Below are 21,169 nucleotides of genomic sequence, written 5' to 3' on the forward strand. Positions count from 1 at the left end.
TTTTATGACATAGATCTAGAAAGTGCTTCTCCTACGAAGAAGAGACTAGAAATCTATCCAAACTTGACCACCCTCGACTGCTGGACCAAGTGTAGCCCCCCCCCCCCCCCCCCAAAGGAAGATCCACAAGATTCAACTCAAAAATCAACTCTTGAGAAGTCTTCCATTGCTCTTGTCGATGTAGATGTCCCCGCCCTCTCACTAGGGAACCAAACGATGTTGAAATCACCACAAAAAATCCAAGGTAAATCCCATAAATAATATAGACCTGCCAATTCCTCCCATAAAAAGCTTCTATAACTGTCCACATTGGGCCCATACACACCCGCAAGAGCCCACCTCCACCCAATGGAGGTTTCTTAGCATACATGTAGGTTTCTATGTGTCTCTTTGGCTTGTTATTTGTGTAAAATCTTATCAGATGAGATGATGCTATGTGTCTTATAAAGGCTACTCCCCAACACAGTTAGTTTTAAGTATCACATGAAACCTGGAAAATTATCCCCTATCAAGAAACAGTTTTTGAAAATATTACGTTTTCAACATACAGATATGTAGAACAACAACATGGAAGATTGAAACAATCAAAGCAAACACCATGATTCTTTACTCAGTGCCTGGACTAATATCTTACATTACTTTTCAAGTTTTAGATAAATGACTAGTGGTCATAGCAGCTAGCTTAAGCATTTTGCTATTGTGCCACCTCTCAGATAGCCTCAACCATTCTATTTACAAGTTCCATAACTCCAAATATGGGTGTGGCATTTCACACAGCAGTTTCCAGCTCAAAAACTTAGCTGGCAATACTACCATCTCAGTGACTCCTAACCATTATTTATTAGTAATTACCTGAATAATTTTCTTTCTGAATGGAAGTGCTGTCAAATAACTATCTTAATCTTGAACTGTAGATCCGCATGGATACTTCATCTGGCATCAAGGATTCCATTCCTGCTTGGATCAAGTTCTCTGTACAGGCTCCAGGTGAAATCCCATACAATGGCATATACTATGACCCACCAGAAGAGGTTTGGTTCTGCAATGTTTTCTTCCCTTCTTTGTTTGGCTTAAAAACAGCAAAATTCAGGATTTGAAATTCCAAAGTGCTGATAAATTTTGGGGATTTTGATTGGTGAAACATTTCTTCACCTTTTGAACAAAAATGATAGTTTTGAGGAATCCAGGTAAAATAGACACAGCAACAATAATCTGCAGTAATTTGGATAGTATTTAATAAGATTCCAGAGCATTGAAACCTAATATGATTTTCAACAACTGTTATAGTGGCTCCTGAGTATCGATGCCAATCATTCTAACCGGAAGTATGTCAATAATTAACAACTCATCAGCTTAGTTGCCTTGTAGGTTGTATAATATCCATTCATGGTGAATGCTTGTATTAATATTAACAGAATTCATATGTTAAACTGACTTGAATGTGCCTAGTGGACTTGAGTACGTCTAACATTTCTACCACTTATTCTTGGTTTTAATTCTTTTTTTCACTTCTTACAGGAAAAGTATGTATTTAAGCATCCTCGGCCCAAGAAACCGAAGTCAATTAGGATATATGAGTCACATGTCGGAATGAGTAGTACGGTGTGCATCTCCCCATTTTCTCTAGCTTGTAATAAATTGTTATTGATCTCTAAGATGCTATTGCATGTAATAATTTCGTGATTTCAGAGTACTTTGGGAAGTTGCTTTCTACTAAAAGAATTATGTTGAAGCTAATAGCATAGTATCCTAGAGCAATCTTACTCTCTTGTGTCCAAAGCTTAGATACAGCTTATCCAGATTATATGATTGACCAATTAATAACTAGAGTGCATAGAAACGTTTGTTTACAGTCTTTGATAAATACGTTTTTTTTTCCTATAGAAGGAGGGTCTTGATCCAACATACAGAGGGTATGTACTGGGACATTGAAAGATATAAAGTGCTGCTCCAAGACTATGCCAAGAAATGATTTTCAATTACGTTTGCGGCACTATTTCCCCAACTTGAAAGTTTAAAACTCCATTCACAGAAGCATATTCTTATTACATTTATGTTAAAACATATAAGTGGTGCCACTACTAAAAATAAAACCTTCTTGTTTTGTGCAGTTATGGGCTAACATCAATGCACCAAATGTTTTGAATTCTTCATAGAAATAAAATTACCCAAAGAAATATTCTAAGATTCTCTTACAAATCAACCAATATATGAAATTCTTTAAAATGTTGATCCTTTCTTAATAACCATGATCATTGTTGCCCGTTATTTCTAGCTCAAATGGTACTTCTATGGAGTGGAGGCAAGGTCGTGAGTGTGCAAGCCACTCTGTGGTGAAATGAAGAACTGTATTCTGTGTCCTTTTTGGTTAAGAAGTCACAATCTATTGCATGTATCAAGGTTCTAGCAACTGATACATAGAATATTGTGACTAGACTTTCCTGCACATCTTCCTCTTTCTTCCACTTGGACAGTTTTTCTTTTGTAATTTTCTTTTAGGTTCCTCACAACCTTGTCAACTGCAAATGTAGGAGCCAAAAATAAACACATATGTCAACTTCAGAGATGATGTGCTGCCACGCATCAAAAGACTTGGTTATAATGCTGTTCAGATCATGGCTATTCAAGAGCATTCATATTATGCTAGCTTTGGGTAATATTCTTGTAGCTTCAACATTATGACCTCATTTGTTTCCTCTTTGTTTGTTGGCTCTGCAGCATATGCTTTCATTATAGTACCGTGGATGGGTAGATGTGATCCCTCTATATTTTGGTGTTTGTGAATCATGTTCTCTTAGTTGCAAGATTTTTGACAGATATACCTGAATTTTTTTTCATATGCTGCAGGTACCATGTCACGAACTTTTTTGCCCCTAGCAGTCGGTGCGGAACTCCTGACGATCTCAAGTCTCTAGTAGATAGGGCCCATGAACTAGGTCTGCTTGTTCTTATGGATATCGTACATAGGTAATGTGGGATTATAAGGCTAGTACTGCTTGCTAATAACATCTCTTATGTTTTTCATGCTATTGCATTTTGATGAGTGATGTGTTTTTATGGTGCTTGAACCCATACTAACACTAGTATAAACTTATAAATTCGGAGACCCATACAACTACATGAAAATTGATTCAAAAAACATATATGTGTGCATAGGAACAACTCATTTATTGAAGGACTCATTCAGCCAACCTTGGGTAGCTTGGACCAAGGTCTTGTTGAGTTGGGCTGTAGATTTGTGTCTTCTAGTGAAGTTGAATGTTGTTAATAATAGTTTGAGGATGAAACCACATACTGCTTAGATGCTGTAATGTCATTTATGCTTGATTTTCAAATTTGTCCTTTGTAATTTCATCTGGTAAAAAAAAATTTAGAAAATAATAAATTGAGAAAACCTTTACTTACTGGCTTTTTTAGGGTATTCAGATGTCATGTTTCCTCAATTTTAACATATTGATTTCTGACATCTTTGACAGAATCCATATATCAAACCAGAAACTTTTATGGCTTTTCCCTATCTGATGCTTTTCAATCTGAGTTGGACTTCACTGTCTTTTCTTTTAAGTGGCTCAGAAATTGTTCCTGATGGCATGCAGTGCCTATTCTTTGAAAAACCCACATATTCATAACAATAGTCTAGGGAAGTTTGAATGGGAGAGTTAGATAATAAATGCCCCTTTTTTTCCTTTTTAAATTGTGGATATATGTTATGAGAGAAGAAAAAGGGAATCAAGCAACTCATAACAGCGAAAGCGAGTTTACTTTTACTGATCTCTACTAACTATTTATGAAAGGTTCTTATTAAAAAAAAACTATTTGTGAAAGGCAGAGGTTGAGCTTGTCTCAGTCATATATCTCATATCTTATATCATCAAATTCATCCTCAGAATGTCTTCCGTAATAATTCATTCAATATCTGCTATATGCTCAATCTCATGTTGTCTTCTCCCCTTCCCAAACTTCTCTGGGTGATGCAAAAAAAGTGGGGTGTAAATGAAAGTGACTTTCAAGTTCCCCAGTGTGTTGTATGGTGAAAATAGTGTTTTGCAATTGTTGGTCAGTTTGATGTGCTACCATACTCTGACTCTGATACTTTAGGTATCATTAATTGTGTGATATGCATCACAGTCAACTTTCTTTTTCCCTCATGTTATGTTCCATATATGTGACATTACTTCCGGCCTTCTTATGTTTGCCTGCATATTGAATGAATCCAGCCATGCATCAAATAATGTGTTAGATGGGCTGAACATGTTTGATGGAACCGATAGTCATTACTTCCACTCTGGGTCACGTGGATATCATTGGATGTGGGATTCTCGCCTCTTCAACTACGGAAGCTGGGAAGTAGGTGCTTTTTCAGCGTACTTTTTTTTTTTTTTTTTTTTATAAGTAAGAAACTTTATTGAATCGAATGAAATTAGGCAAAATCTATGTACACAGGAAGTATACAAAATGAGACACCTAATTACATTCTAGAAAGCTGGAAAGTAGACAAAAACTCATGAACATTCCCACCCTTTAGTACAATGGTAGAAAACCCCCACCCTTTAGTACAAAAGCAGAAAACCACTGTAAAAGAGATAGTACAAATAAATTCCAGATTTCCCCCCCTGCACGTTCCTTGTTGTTAAAACACCTATCATTCCTTTTCGTCCATAAACACCACATTAAGCACAAAGGTATTATCGCCACACTGCTGCCAGTTGAGAGCTATTATGGTGCCTATTCTAGCATGCTTAGTAGATCCACCACGCTCTTAGCCATAACCCAACTCAGCCCAACTCTACTAAGAATGCCAGCCCATAACTCCCTAGCCATGTCACAATGTAAAAGCAGATGATCAATCGACTCCCTGTTCCTCTTACACATGAAATACCACTCCAAAACAACCATTCCACGCTTCCTAAGATTATCAACCGTCAAAATCTTCCCAAGTGTAGTTGTCCATGTAAAAAAGGCGACTTTAAACGGCACAAAAACCCTCCAGATGCTCTTCCACGGAAAAAGGTTAGGCTGTTGGACTGTCAAAACCTTGTAAAACAATTTAGCAGTAAACTTCTTGCTCCCCGTATGTTTCCACAGCCTGCGATCACTCCCATCACCTCCTGTCTTCACTGAATACAAGTAGCTGAAAAAACCTGCAAGCTCATCAAGTTTCCAATCCTGAGCATTTCTAGTGAAAGTAACATTCCACAGTACAGTCCCATTTGCACGAGACAGCACCTCTGAAATCGCAGCCTGCTTGTTTCCAACCAAGTTGAAGACGATCAGAAAAACAGTGTTAAGAGGTCTCTCACCACACCATTCATTGAATCAAAAACGGGTTCTTGCTCCATCACCCACCTCAAACTTGAGATATTTTTCAAAAATGTTCCACCCCTTTCTAATAAACTTGCATAGGCTAACACCAAATGGCCCCTACCCTCATTAGAGCGCCATCCCCCCCACTCACTTCCATACTTCCGATCAATAACCTCTCTCCACAACGAGTTCCCTTCCATTTGATACCTCCACAACCACTTTCCTAATAATGCCTTGTTAAAAATACTCAAATTTTGCACCCTCAAGCCACCATTCACAAGTGGACAGCTCACCTTTTGCCAACTCATAAAATGAAATTTGTTTTCCTCCCCCATGCCTCCCCACAAAAAAGCTCTAAACAATTTTTCAATCCGGTTTGCCACTCCCACCGGTAATGGAAATAGAGAAAGATAGTAAGTTGGAATATTGGAAAGGGTGCTTTTGATAAGTGTTAATCTCCCCCCTTTTGATAGATATAACCACTTCCAACCCGACAATCTTTTCTTAATCTTCTCTACCACACCGTGCCATATACTCTTTGCTTTGAAAGACACCCCCAAGGGAAGCCCAAGATATATCATAGGAAGAGAGGCAACTTTGCAACCCACCAAGTCCGCAAGCAAGTTGATAACTCACATCCCCCACAAGTACCAATTCCAAATTTTCCAAATTCACCTTAAGTCCCGAAACCACTTCAAAACATCGCTTAAAGCTTGAATCTGACCACTATCTGCATCACAAAAAATAAGAGTATCGTCCGCGAATAATAAGTGGGAAATGGAACTAACACCATTACTATTGTTGCCCACCGAAAAACAGGAAATAAAGCCACCTTAGTGCAGCCTCCACCATGCGGCTCAATGCCTCCATAACAATGACAAAAAGAAAATGGGATAATGGATCCCCTTGTCTCAAACCCCTCGAAATCGGAAAAAATCCACATAATTTGCCATTGACTAAAATAGAAAAACGAGCGGTCGAAACACAATGTTTAATCCATTCACACCACCTGTCCCCAAAGCCGCATCTTCTGAGCATATATAAAAGAAAGTCCCAACACACGTGGTCATAAGCCTTTTCCATGGCCAGCTTACAAAGAACCCTCGGGATGCCTTCTCTTATCTGGCTATCCAAACACTCATTAGCAATCAGAACTGAATCCAAGATTTGCCGGCCCTGAACGAAAGCATTTTGAGGTTTAGAAATGAGTTTATCCATCACCATACTCATACGGTTAGCTTACACCTTTGACAAGATTTTATAGATCCCACCTACCAAACTAATAGGACGGAAGTCTTTCAATTCATAGGCACTGGCTATCTTCGGGATAAGAACAATGAAAGTAGCATTTAGTGACTTCTCAAACTTATGAAAAGTATGAAAATCATGGAAAACCTGCATCACTTCTTCCTTCACTATGACCCAACACTTTTGAAAGAAAGCCATAAAAAAACCATCTGGGCTCGGGGCTTTATCTTTGCACATACATCTCACCACTAGATGCACCTCTTCTTCATCAAACGGCCTCTCCAACCAGCTTGCTACACCCGAATCTAGCTGGTCAAAACTCAAACCTTCAAGTTTGGGACGCCATACTTCTGTTTCAGCAAGGAGGTCTTTGTGGTACTGCACTATGATCTTGAATCTCTTCGGGAGAATGAATCACATTTGAGCCGGAGTGGAGAACCTCAATAGCATTATTGCACCTATGAGAGTTAGCCACCTTGTGAAAAAACTTAGTACATTTGTCTCCCTCCTTCAACCAAAGCGTCCTAGATTTTTGCCTCCAAGATATTTCTTCAATCAACAAAACCTTCTTAATTTCAGCTACAACCACGGTCTTTCTTAACAAAGACTCCTCATTATCCTCCCCCTCCTCCAATGCATGCAACTCTTCCCAAAGAAGATTTTTCTGCACTTCCATATGTCTAAAAACTTCATCATTCCACTTCTTTAAATCAGTCTAAAGGGCTTTAAGTTTACCCGCAACAATAAAGCTAGGGGTACCGTCAAAAGAATAATCAGCCCACCAAGTCCTTACCTTTTCTACAAATCCTTCAGCATAAAGCCACATATTCTCAAATTTGAAATAACACCTACCCCCATGAATGCCACCACAATCAAGCAAAATTGAGAAGTGATCAAAACATACGCGTGGCAACCTCTTTTGACATAAATCCAGGAAGTGCGTCTCCCAAAAAGAAGAGATTAGAAATCTATCCAATCTTGACCACCCTCTACTGTTGGACCAAGTATAAGTCCCTACCAAAGGGAGGTTCACAAGATTCAAATGAAAAATCAGCTCCGAGAAATCTTCCATAGCCCCTGTCGACGTAGATGCCCCCGCCCTCTCACTAGGGAACCGAACAACATTAAAATCTCCACATAAACACCAAGGCAAATTTCATAAGGAATACAAACCCGCCAATTCCTCCCACAGATAACTTCTATCTCTATCCAAATTAGGCCCATACACACCCACAAAAGCCCACCTCCACCCATGATCAAAACATACACGTTGTGCAATATAACCCCTGTCCCCATCCCGATGAGCAGTGTAGAAACCCTTTCTCATAGCCTTTAGACTCTCCTCCAAGGTTATAGAAAACCAACGCACTATCTCTAGCCCCAAGCTCATAGTTTTTACAACTTTCCATTCTTTCTCGATTAAGTGCACATAATGTCCATCCCTACTCACCTCTAACAACTTAGATTCAATAGTAACACATTTCGTGGAAAGACATTTTCCTTCCAATATTGCCAGAAAGAACGCCTTCAAATGCCCATAACCTCCATCGGAAACGAAAGGAAAGGAAAGAACCGTGTACGGAGAGAAAAAGCCCGAAACTAATTAGGACAAATATCTATGAACACCTTTTTGTTTTATTTTAACTTATGGATTCTTTACTTTATATTATATAATAATGATGAATTTTAATTGCTTTTTCAGCATACTTCTTCATAGTATATATATATAATAATGAATTTTGCTTTTATTTTTTCATACTATCCTATAGCTAATGGGATTAGATTGCTCTTCTTAATATAGGTACTAAGGTTTCTCCTATCAAATGCAAGATGGTGGTTAGAAGAATATAGGTTTGATGGGTTCAGATTTGATGGTGTGACATCAATGATGTACACGCACCATGGACTGCAGGTATTATCTATATGCTTCAGTGGTGTACCTTTGTGTTTCTTGTTGTGATATGATGAGTTGGTTACATGCTTTAAGTTCAAAAATAATGTCTAACTACCAAGGGGGACATACAACATAAATAACGGAAATAATTTGTAAGGGATCTATTTGTACACTTTAAATCACCACTTGTCCCAAAAGTCTAAACTAACGGGAATATGCGAATTTAATCATCTAATCATTTTTTAACACTCCCTCGTGTGTAGGTCAAACCCCCACATTAGTAATTTGACCCAACACAAACAAAAAGTATAGAGTTGAATCAGGGATCAAACTCAAGACCTCTGCTCTAATACCATGTTGAATCATTACTAGTTCTATGAGCTTAATCTGATCAAAATAGGTGAATTTAACTGTTCATAGTATATTTTAATAATACTTTTTTAACTACATTTGACTACCCCTAAGAGTTAGCTATATATTCAGTTGTTGATAGTTCCCAAAGGACAGATTGCATAGTGTACATATCTTATTGGTGTTTTATTATGATTAGTTTCCCTGACAGTACCTTTCTTCTGTTCTTACCTTAGGTAGCTTTTACTGGAAACTATAGTGAGTATTTTGGATTCACAACTGATGTAGATGCTGTGATTTACTTGATGCTGGTCAATGATGTCATTCATGGACTTCATCCTGAAGCTGTTAGCATTGGTGAAGATGTATGCCATCCAATCTGAATCATATTAAGCACCTTTTTCTAAAAGTCATTTTTCTCCCTTGGAGTGTCTGATGCGGATTTACAAGTTTAATTATATCTTACCTAAGACCATCTTGTACAGAGAGCAGTTAGTGTATCTTACCTATAACCATGAATTCTCAAAATTTCTAGTAGCTTGCAACAGTCATCTTGATGAAGCCTATAGCTAGCAAAAGTAACTGCTCCATATGAATTGTCTCACTTCAGACCTTTACTTCCATTTAGTAAAAAGTGCTTTGTTTACTATGTTCAACTGCGAATATTCATCTTTGTGATGAAAATTTTTTCTTTATACCACTTTTCCTGGTATAATTGATTGCTTTGAATGTCCCTTTCATCATAATTCCTTTTGTATCCTCTTAATGGTTAATGGTTGGCATCTGCTCTCTGTACAAGAAGGATAGTGATTTGGTTTGGTAAGGAGATTTGAATTGGGTGAATCTGAACTCTTTTGTAATGGGAATATGAGTACATTTTGTAATAGTCCTCGACAACCAATTTCACCTTTTATGAGTACGTTGGGATGGTGAAAATGAGCCAAATGATGCAGAAAGGGGAATAGTCTGAAGAACAGAAAAGTGGAAGGACACAAGTAGAAATTATGACTCTGAAGTCTCAACTTGATAAGATGAGACTGTTAGTCCTTCTCACTGGCTGTTATGCTTATCTTGAAAATTCTGTTCTCTACAGGTCAGTGGAATGCCAACATTCTGCATTCCTGTTGAAGATGGTGGTGTGGGCTTTGATTACCGCCTTCACATGGCGATTGCTGATAAATGGATTGAGCTTCTCAAGTACGTTGCTATAAGTAACCAGGAATTTTTGTCTTTGTAGATTTGTCTTCATTTATTTTTTGAGTCATAATTCATATTCAAGTTGAGAAGATACTACTTAACCTTCAAACTAGAATTCCTCTTCAATCACTTGCCATCAATTATTAAAGTCGGAGGGCATGAAAAAGTTGGAATAAGAAAACGAGGAAGAGACTCAGTACCACTATGAAGCACAGACATGGAAGCGAAACTTGCTTATGGTGATTGACGTGCTGATATAAAAAGTCCCAAAGATAAAGACACTTGTGGGCCTAGTGTTCATATGTAGATTTACTTGCAAATCTATCATATGTTTGAGACATGCCTTTTGTTCCTCCATCTCTTAGTTCATACTTTACCATATCTATATATCACTTTTGCTGCTTAAAACTTCGCCTCTGTATTTTTTATATGCATTTGTATAATTTGTGCTCTATTTAAATTCTTTCATTATAAAAATGAGAGGCAGACACGTGCTAATCCCTTCATTACGTCTACTGTGTGATAATAATATATCCTAGAAGTGTTCGAGAGGTATCCAGGAATTTAAGCATGTCTTCCTAACAGTGGACAGAGGGCTAGGAAGTGTCAAAGATCTACAGAAGAGCGTAGGAGAAGTTTTAGTGCATGCGTGTAAATTCTACATAAGGTTTCTTGTGTTGGTGAAGGCGGAAGATTGTAAGGTAATCGAGTGGGATAAGCCCCCAAATCTTATAACGTATTTGGTGGTCTGGAATTTACTTCACTATTATTGTGATTTTTAGATATAGTCACAAACCTCCTTCAAACACGTCAACATGGAGTCCCCAGCCAGTAGATGATATAAACAAAGTTTTATAGATTTGATGTTCTGGTGCTGTGATATTTGTTAACACACATCTCTGAGTTTGGAAGGATGGGCAGGTAGGTCGTTCATGAAAAGAAATGCATCAGAGCATGGATCAGCAACACTTGTTGCATAATGTTCAGTTTTTTCGTGGGAAGTTTACATCAAATCGTGCTCTCTCTAACACTCTCAAATTGATTCCTCTACAATAGTCTATATTTTTCCCTTTTTAAATGTCCCAATATAATTGTTCTGGCTAAAAAGTCAGATTTTTGTTTTCTTTCTCAAAGTGACATTTTTCTTTAACATTAATTACAAGTGATTTCATGTACTTGTTCACTTTCAAATAAAAGGTAAGCCGAAAATCAGGAAGCTAGCAATAAAGCAAGCAGAAGGAGAATACAACTTCTGCAGGACATGGGGATTATATGACTTAACAAATGCTTTTTTTTTTTTTTTTTTTGGCTTTTTTATGGATATGTTATGGATATGTTTGCAGGAAGAGGGATGAGGACTGGAAAGTGGGTGATATTGTTTACACGCTCACCAACAGAAGGTGGTTGGAAAAGTGCATTGCTTATGCCGAAAGTCATGACCAAGCTCTTGTTGGTGACAAGACAATTGCATTCTGGTTGATGGACAAGGTAAGCTCTTACATGTACTGTTCATAATGATTTCCTTCTAAAATTGTATTGATGCCATTTTAAAGAAAAATCCTCTTTTTTTTCTTCTATATGAGCTTTCTGCATATGAAGATCAGTATCTTGTGCGGCTGTGCCTAAATGAGAGCATTATCTGGTACCATATGTCAAGTACAGTAATGTTATATATCTACAATTTTTGGTTGTTTATCTTGACATACTTAATACAGGAAATTTTATTCCAAGTTAACATTTGATCAATATATTAGTTACCATGTTGATTTTTTCTTAAGAAATAAATCAGGCTTGGTGATTGCACGTCATTCTGGTATATAATGCCATTATTTATTTTCACGGTATTTTTGAAGATATTTGTATGATAAAGACAAAAGATTAGGAGATTTGATTTGTATTGTTAAAGCTTTGTTGCTCATATACTGGTGCATCAACACGTTCCCATGCTCATTCCAATCTTGTTGATCTCTGTTTCAGGACATGTACGAATTCATGGCTTTAGACAGACCAGCAACTCCCCTTATTGATCGTGGAATAGCATTGCACAAAATGATCAGGCTGATTACTATGGGATTGGGTGGAGAGGGATATTTGAATTTTATGGGAAATGAATTTGGACATCCTGGTAACTAAAAGTCAATGTCTTTGTACTCTTCTCAATTTATTTTATGATTCCTCTTTTTGTTTATGACTGTTAAATTGAATCAATGTCGGTTTTCATTGTTCTCAACAGATGTAGATGTGATACTATTTTTTCATTTTCCTTTTTCAGAGTGGATTGATTTTCCTAGGGGTGATCAACATCCTCCTGGTGGTAAAGTAATTCCTGGGAACAATTTCAGTTTTGATAAATGCAGGCGAAGATTTGATCTTGTAAGTTCCTTCTTGATATGCCTGTCATCAGTTATCACTTACCTCTAAGCATCAGTTTTTTGGTTAACTGAGATTCATCCAAGTCACAGTAACACTCAGCAGTGAAATATGCACTTGCTTACGTTCTTCTTTATGTGTTAAATGCAACTTGATAAATATTACATTTGTGCTTATTGATTACATGCACCAGGGGGACGCAGATTATCTAAGGTATCATGGAATGCAAGAATTTGATCAGGCAATGCAGCATCTAGAAGAAACTTATGGTGTAAGTTCTTTCTTTGCTTAAATAGAAAGCTGTATTCAGTTGCAGAGGTCCTAATTGTGTATTTGTCTATCTACTTGCCTGTGTTGATTCTTTTGTTAGGTAAGCTTGTGAAACCCCAATAATATCTTGTGAGAAGTAAGTAGCCTGAGATGATGTTTTGTGTGATATTATCTATTGACTGCTGTTTCGAATCTTGGTTAAAAACAAAGTCCCAAAACCACTGTACTCCAGCTCTAACCGCACTTGCTCCCCCTACAAGAATAGGACGAAGGTTGAGGTTGCGTTTCAAGAGCCACCAAGTGCACATGAAACTTACCGATAAAAAAATCTATTGTCCTTATTGATTATCTGTTTCATATGAAAATTAAGATTTTGTTGGTTCCACTGAATGATGAGAAGAGAGGGGCAAAAGGAAAAAAAGAGAGCGCCTTTGGAATCCTTGGATTTTGGTATTTATTCCATGTCCCTTAATCATTATTGTGGCGATTTATTCATTTATCTATCCCTTTAACTTTGCCCTTATCAAATCGTATTTCACATATCCAGAAAGAGTTATTTGTCACCCAAATCAGGTGATTCAGTTTCTTGCTGGGCAAAGGTTTATCACGGGCAGTCTGTGGGATATGGTTCTTAATTCATAGATTTACATGATTGTAACTTTTCTGAAGTAATTGGTTATTGTATGCCAGATTTGCATAATTTTTCATCGTTATTTGAGAGCTGCTTTCCCTGCAGATCTATGCTACTCGTGGCATTAAGTGGTCCTTTTAGAATGGAAAATGATTCAGTGGTTGACTGTTGATGCAGTTCATGACTTCTGAGCACCAATATGTGTCACGAAAGGATGAAGGAGATAGGATTATAGTCTTCGAAAGGGGGAACCTTGTCTTTGTCTTTAATTTTCATTGGAGCAACAGCTATTCAGACTACCGAGTGGGCTGCTTGAAGCCAGGAAAATATAAGGTATCATATTTGTAACTTTTCACTCGGCAGATGTTTTTTATAGCTTAAAGAATGTGTACCAAAAAACTAGATACCTTTCTGGTGGTCATTGCCATTGGATTTTTTGAAAGCTGCATCTTGAGGCACCCAAGATCTTGGCAACAATTTAAATTAGAAAATATTGGCGATGGTGGTAATGCGTGGGAAAAGGATCAGGCAAGACAGTTTGTGCACAATTGGAGATTCGATTCATTACCATTTTGAGTGGACAATCGAACTTTGTAAATGCATGGGCATGTAGAGCGCATGTCTGTCCAATATGTCTGTCAATAACGGTCTCTGTTTTTTTTTTTTTTAATTATTATTTTACATTTAGAGCATACTTCAAGTTTCTGTTTCCTTCTCAAAGGATGATTTTTTTATTTATTTAAAAATAAATAAATAAACTATGCTGCATCCCTTCTTGCAGATTGTTTTGGATTCAGATGACCCCTTATTTGGAGGCTTTTGTAGGATTGATCACCGTGCCGACTACTTCAGCTCTGTAAGAAACTTCTCTCAGGACACAAATTTAGTTCCACTTTTTTCTGCCTTTCTCCCCTGTGGTGAACAATGTTATTGAACTTTGGTGGATGCCTATGCAGGATGGGTGGTATGATGATCGGCCCCATTCTTTCCTAGTATATGCACCGTGTCGAACAGCAGTGGTCTATGCTCTAGCAGACGATGGACTGGAGACTGAAACGCTGATTTGATTTCAATCAACCTTTTCCCCATGCAATGTTTGTCTTGCTGCACTCTTGGATATAGCCCTAATATCTAATGGCTACTAGAAGCAATTCGATCCCTGTAAATTTTAGCCAAGCTTGCAGAGATTATACATGAGAAGAACAGGAGTAGACGTAGAACATTCAGCACACATATCATTCCGGAGCACAAGGTAGACCAATCCTAGGATCATAAATGTGGCATTCATTCTGTATGTATTATATGTTGGGATCGGTAAGAAGAAAAAATACAGCGAAAAATGAAATCAATCACACACGAACAAAAGATTTATGTGGTTCGACAACGTGTCTACGTCTACTTCATATAATTTTATTTTTTTTAAGTCAAATATACTATGCAACAATACAATATGAGTGGCCTTACAAAAGTACAATATATGTGTACGTGTGGCGAAATCCTAATCAGGATGATTAGCACATAAACCCTAATTGCGGGTTGGGTCGGACCGGTTCAAGAGCTAAACCAAGTTTTAAATTTTGAACATGGACAAGCTTTATTAAAAATCACTAAGAAAATTGAAACCAACCAATTATCGTTAGGTTGCATCATCAAATCGGGTTGCCACTAAACAAAACTAGGCTGAACACACAAAAAAACTCAACATTATCTCGTAAGCTAAAGCCGAATTATTGTAGGCGCTGTGGATGTCAGAAAGACTTTTATGTATGGCACTAAACACTAATAAGGTTAGGAAAATGATTTACACAATATTTTTTATAATATTTTATATAATTATGTTTTAAATTAAAGATATTTTTATAAAATATTTTATAAAAGTAGATGTTTTTGTAAAGGGTGGCTACCCTCCCAATCCCGCTGGGAGCCACCCATAGTGTAAAATGGTGTTTTTTTATTTTATTTTTTTATACATGTATTTTTTTTTAACACTATAAAATATTTAAAAAAAATAAAAAAATTATAATATCATTAAAATATACTTATTTAATAATTAAGTAAAAAAATATTAAAAAAAATATAACGGGATCGAGAGCGGTGAGAGTAGCTTTACTCTTTTGTAAAATATCTTATAAAAATATTATTATTTTAAAAAAATATTATTATATATTATATTGTATAATGTGTTGTTTATATTTATGTTAGAGTTTTGCTACACAACCTCCACCACATTCCATACTCTATATTTTTTAAAATTTTTTTGAGTTTATTCTTTTTAAATTATTTCAAATTTTCTATTCATTATTCATATAATAAATATTTGATAAAAAAATAATAAAAATTAAAAATAATGTAGAGTGTAGAGTGTTAAGAGGTTGTAAAGATTTTTTATTTATGTTAATGCTCTGATTTATTACGAGGTAATATATCTGATCGGAATAGGTGCATGTATATTTCTGGACGGTGCTACTCCCACAGAATGAGTCAACCGAAACTACCCCCGAATAGGTAAATTTTTTTTCATCTTTTTTCTTTTTTTTCAAACATTTTTTTAAAATTTATTAAATATTTATTTTTTAAAAATAAAAAATATATATTCATTTTAAAATAATTACTTAACAATTAAGTAAAAAAATAAAAATAAAAAAAATACATTCGGTGGCCACCTTCTGTGGGAGAAGCAATTTCCTTCGGTAAATGGTTTCGGTAAAGAATTTCTGTAGACTTAGCATTTTCCCTATATTTATATCCTCGTACGGGGATGTCATGTCTGATCTGCAACAGCAATTGATCCCAGAGGATTTTGCATGCCCCGGGAATCGGGATCATGGCCCAAGTTCCAACTCGCAAATTTATTTGGGATACGAGACAAAAGAGACGGTACCAATTTTCTTGCAGTTAAGCCCTAGTTTAGGTATTGAAATATTTTAGATATTTTTAAAATATATTATTTATTATTTTATTATTATTATTCACATAATACTTAAAAGAGCAATGCTAGGTACAGTCCCCACTTGGGGACTGCATGTGCAGGCCTAGGCTATTTTAACTTTAAAATTTTGTAAAGTTACAAAATTATCCCTCCTAAAATAATGTTTTCTCTCATTTAAGCATGTGTCTGCACATACAGTCCCCACTTCAGGACTGCAAATAGAATTTCTCTACTTAAAAATATCTCACTACTCAGACACAATCTAAAACAATCAAACACAGAGTTCCACGCAACTAATTATACAAGAGCGAGTTATCACAAGGACGTAAAGACTCGACTAAATTCAGGTGCCAACAACGCTAGCCTGAGAGGCAGATACACGGGGCAGTTGATGAAGAACACTCCTTGTCGATGAATTGGACGTTGAAGATCTGAATGCTTCTGCTAGCGGATCCCCCATGGAAGTCACATGGTTTGTTGCCCATCCAGCAGCAGCCAATCCATATGTAGTTGCTCCGGCTCTGCATTGCCATCCCGGGAGCCTGGCTCATTTCGAACGTCAGTAGACAATTTCAACGACACATCCGACGATGAATTTCCGGGCGTTGAAATGGAGAGGCCGGTGGCAGAGTTCATGGGGCTCGCCTTGCTTCCAGCATTATCGTATTGTTGAAGAGATCGCGGCCAGTCATCGAAAAAAGGGCGCAGGATATGCCTATCAGATTTACCATCTGCAGATTCTTTATTTTGGGCTTCAAAGAGGCCCTTGTTATCAGTTTTGGACCCTGCGAAACTACGGACGAAAGTACAAGATAAGGCAAAAAATAAAGCTGAGGACAACATGTTTGGATCTCAAACTCATCTCAACTCATCTCAACTCATCATTACAACTTTTTCAAATTTCAATACAAAATATAATAAATAATTCAACTTTTTCAAATTTTAAAATAATAATAATATTAAAAAATAATATTTTAACAATATTTTATCATCTCAACTCAACTCAACTCAACTCACTTCAACATCCAAACACAACCTAAAGACAAAGCTTGGACAACACAATCAACGTCTATTCAAAAGCAATGGTTGGAGTCTTCTATTAAAATTAAAAAAAAAAAAAAAAAGAGAAATGGTTAGAGTCTTTTTCATATCAAAAAATCTTTACAACTTTTTAATATTCTACACTCCACATTATTTTTAATTTTTATTATTTTTTTCTTTTATCAAATATTTATTATATGAATAATAATTAGAAATTTTAAAATAATTTAAAAAAAATAAACTCAAAAAAAATTTAAAAATATTAAAAATTTAAAAAATTTAAAAAAATGTGAAGTGTGGAGTGTGGAGTGTGGTAGAAGTTGTGTAGCAAAGCTCTTCCCATATTTGAGACATGTTTTGCTAGGCCTATAATATTGCATGCGTTCTGTTGTAGAGAATAGCACATGGCTAAAAATCCCCATTGAGATCCCACTGCAAACAAAAACTCTAGATACAATCGACTTGAAGACCCGGTGCGGAATCGACGCCCACGTGGCAAAATGAAAACGCATCGTTTTGCATAAACAAAACGACCCCCCTTCTTCCCCCCCCTCCACGTATAGAATCCCACTTTCCCTTTCCCCCCGACCCCTTTGATTCCAACAGAAACAAATGTATCGAAAACCGTTCTTTTAGAGCTTCTGCATAAATGTCTTCTGGTATCAACTTCAGGCTATAAGCAGCTTATGGATTCAGCCCTCCATCTTGCCCAGTTGATGGGACAGAGCTTTTTGATCGAGAAATTCAAAAAACTTCCCTCTTAAGATTCATCAAATCTATATGTTACTGAAGAAGAAATCCCTTCTATGACGAATCTATTCACCAGCAAGAGGAATCCATCAATCAAGCATCTAAGAAGCTAGAGTTGGTCAAACTTAACCAGATGAAGAGCAAAGTTGCGGTAACAAGATCCGGTGATGCGGAAAATATAAACAAATGGGTTGTGTCAAGGTCATGGAACCCCCATCCAATTGGTATGTTGCCACATACCCGTGTTTCCTCTGGCTGTCTTCCTATTTTTGAGTGTCGTGATGTCCACGGTAAGGTTTTAGAGTCATCGATTTAGCTCGAAATCTCTTCCTTTATTTTGTTTTCGTTTCCCTCCCAATTCGCATACAATATGTTTCATGTTTTGTCTTTTTTTATTATTATTATTATTTTATCGACTAACGTGGCAGCCAGTTCCGCTATGGGTCCTCAACCCGGTTGTATGTAGAAGAATTGGTAATATTATAGGCTAGATGCACTCTTAATTCGCTCACTCAGTGTGCCCGGAGTGTAAATTATACTTTTCTTTTTTTTCTTTTTTTTTTCAAATATTTTTTAAATATATTTAAATATTATTTTTTAAATATCAACACATTAATTGTCGCTTTTTTAATTAATAAAAAAAATTAAAAAAAATTAAACATATAAATAGTCAAAATGAGAAAGACATATCATTATTCAATATTATAATCCAATTGTATATATAATAATTTATGATGGCGATATATAATAAGCTTTAGTATTTTGTAATGATGATAAATGAAAGTTGAAAGTTAAATAAAATATTAGTAGAATATTATTTTTAATATTATTATTATTTTAAAATTTAGAAACATTATTATATTTTATATAAAAATTTAAAAACATTATAATAATGAAATAGATAAAATACTTTCACTTTGACTGTCGAAACGAAAACGAAGCCTAATTTTTTAGAAAATGCATAATAATTAGTAATTACACCCAAAAGAAACAAAGATTATTTATCTACCTTGGATTAAACTGGAGGAGATCAATACTGGAAGGGGACGGTCCTGAAAGAGCAAAATGGATTGCACCAGCCACCGTTTCCAAGGGCAGAGCGGCAGTGGGAGTGGTGGCTTTGAGTTTGAGAGTCTCACCACCACTAAAAGCTTCGGTAGCAGAGTAATTAGTAGTGATGGATGTGGGGATTTCCACAGGCTTTCTTGAACGGTTTCGGCCTCGATGCGCGTGGCGCTCGCAGTACTTCTTACCAGCCACCACGTCCCTCGAGCACCGCCATTTTCTGCCGTCCGTTCTCCGGCAACGCCCGGGCTCTGGATCCAGGGGCAGCTCTTCCCCAGTACCCTGATTGCATCACTGATACAAAATGTTCAACCACAGATAAAGTTATGCAACAGCGGCAATCATTTATATATATTATGCATACAACAAACAACTAACATGTAACCGTGGCTACACATTTCAGTAGCAAATCATGAATGAGATAGATTTAATAAAATCGGAAAGTACTTGTCAAATACGGTAGTTCTTGCTTCCGTAATAATTCATGCAGCCGATCCCGAGCAGTTCAAGACAAATCATGACCGAGGAAAGGAAGAAAAATTTATAATTTTCGCTGCGCCCAGGCAACATGTCGAAGCACCGAGCATAGTATTGTAATCTTATGCAAAAGTGTTTAAAAGGAATGAATGAAATAAGAAAAAAAATTAAATACTAGTCCAAATGCATTCAAGTGACATCGTATTAATTTATAATTAATACGAAATGGCGAGTTGCAAAAGTTTAAGGGTGTTCTTGCTATCCTCATTGGCATAAAAATACTGCCTCGTAAAGTACAATGATACTCAGAACTTACTAGCTGGCTGAAAATGTGGGTAATGCTGAAGGGAGTGATGGAGGAAATATGGAGTATGAAGAAGGCTCTTCTTTATTGGCTGAAGAAGTTCAGGAGGAACAGCAGCACCTGCCAACATGTACCTGAATATCAAAGCCTGCAGCTCAAGCTCCTGCCTCTGGGCCAAGCTAAAATAGCTACCCATCCCTAGCAGACAAAATATAAAAACAGACCCAGAAAAGATCATAGGGCTAAACGCATCAAACCAAATTAAAAGGAAAAAGGTAATTGAGAAGAAAGGCCGGAAAGAAGAGGGGGAAATCTTACCGGGAAACCTGGTTGCAGCTAATGCTGAATCAGGAAATGCTAACAGGGAGCCGATTTTGCTGTTGGGTTCGGGTGTTAACAAAGGGAGAGCAGAGCCAGATGGTTGTGGCTGCTGTTGGTGGGGCTCAAGGAAGGGCTTTGGTACCTTTGCAGAAGGTTGTTTGTCTGAGTCAGGCTGGTTTCTCAGTTCCTTCGGATGGAAGTCCATGGAGAGAGAGCCGGGGAGGCGGTAGTTAGCCTGGTGTGTTGGGCATTTTAACAGAATTTATAGAAGCATTCGCAGAGACTTCCGTGTTCTTTTGTATCTTTGGCCGATACCTCGGAGAGAGAGAGCTTCTGACAGGAAAGCCTGCAAAGTTTGTTTAACACGTGGAGAAGCCTAGGGCACTTGAGCAAAAGACAGTCAGACAAGACATTTGAGAGAAAAAGACAACTAGAATATAATTAAAAACTGGAACAAGTAGATAGTTAGAGCACTCGTTGGAATGGTTAAATTAAAATATATTTTTTATGAATGTAAGATGAATTTAACTTTTAATTATTTTATTTTTATAAATTTTTATATTGAAATAGCTATTTTTTCATTATATAACAATAAAATAATATAAGATGAATTTAATTTTGACTATTCACATCAAATTTCCAAATTGAATTATCCATTTATTCATTATATAGTAATGAGTAATTAATAATTTTGAAAATTTTTTAATTTTTTTAATTATAAATTTATTTTATTTTATCATATTTTACTATTTATAATATTATATATTAATTTGTAATTGTATTCTAATTATATTTTTTCAATTGTCATTTAAAATAGAGAGATAAATAATTAATATTAAAATGAGAGATAAATAAATAATATAAAAAGGATTTGATGAATGAATAGTGTGTTCCAAATTTGAAAATTAGTTTGGATATTACTGTAGCTATATTCCAAATAGCTAATTCAATGTGAGCAATTTATTGACCTAATAGCTAAATTCTCATTGGATTTAGCTTTTAGCTAATCCAATGAGA

At 36.3% G+C, this 21,169-nt stretch overlaps 1 protein-coding gene and 1 pseudogene across 2 annotated transcripts in view; one reads left to right on the top strand and one right to left on the bottom strand.

Annotated features, from left to right (window-relative positions):
* The window catches only part of LOC108990696 (1,4-alpha-glucan-branching enzyme 2-2, chloroplastic/amyloplastic-like), a 31,282-nt gene extending 16,639 nt beyond the window's left edge, over positions 1-14,643 (top strand). Inside the window, exons 8-22 of one of the 2 annotated variants that reach the window (XM_035689324.1) lie at positions 915-1,031; positions 1,519-1,602; positions 2,532-2,653; positions 2,848-2,967; positions 4,218-4,347; positions 8,354-8,464; positions 9,034-9,162; positions 9,891-9,994; positions 11,338-11,482; positions 11,972-12,119; positions 12,267-12,367; positions 12,558-12,635; positions 13,443-13,598; positions 14,047-14,121; positions 14,222-14,643. In XM_035689324.1, coding sequence (XP_035545217.1) covers positions 915-1,031; positions 1,519-1,602; positions 2,532-2,653; positions 2,848-2,967; positions 4,218-4,347; positions 8,354-8,464; positions 9,034-9,162; positions 9,891-9,994; positions 11,338-11,482; positions 11,972-12,119; positions 12,267-12,367; positions 12,558-12,635; positions 13,443-13,598; positions 14,047-14,121; positions 14,222-14,332 — 1,731 coding nt within the window. In that variant the 3' untranslated portion in view covers positions 14,333-14,643. Of the gene's footprint in view, positions 1-914; positions 1,032-1,518; positions 1,603-2,531; positions 2,654-2,847; positions 2,968-4,217; positions 4,348-8,353; positions 8,465-9,033; positions 9,163-9,890; positions 9,995-11,337; positions 11,483-11,971; positions 12,120-12,266; positions 12,368-12,557; positions 12,636-13,370; positions 13,599-14,046; positions 14,122-14,221 lie in introns of those variants that run through there. The other variant, XM_035689325.1, reaches the window with a different exon arrangement.
* Positions 14,644-16,491: 1,848 nt separating this feature from the next.
* Positions 16,492-20,357, bottom strand: LOC109005143 (annotated as a pseudogene).
* Between the last annotated feature and the right edge of the window lie 812 nt (positions 20,358-21,169).

The sequence above is a fragment of the Juglans regia genome, chromosome 4, assembly GCF_001411555.2.
Source record: "Juglans regia cultivar Chandler chromosome 4, Walnut 2.0, whole genome shotgun sequence".
NCBI lineage: Eukaryota > Viridiplantae > Streptophyta > Magnoliopsida > Fagales > Juglandaceae > Juglans > Juglans regia.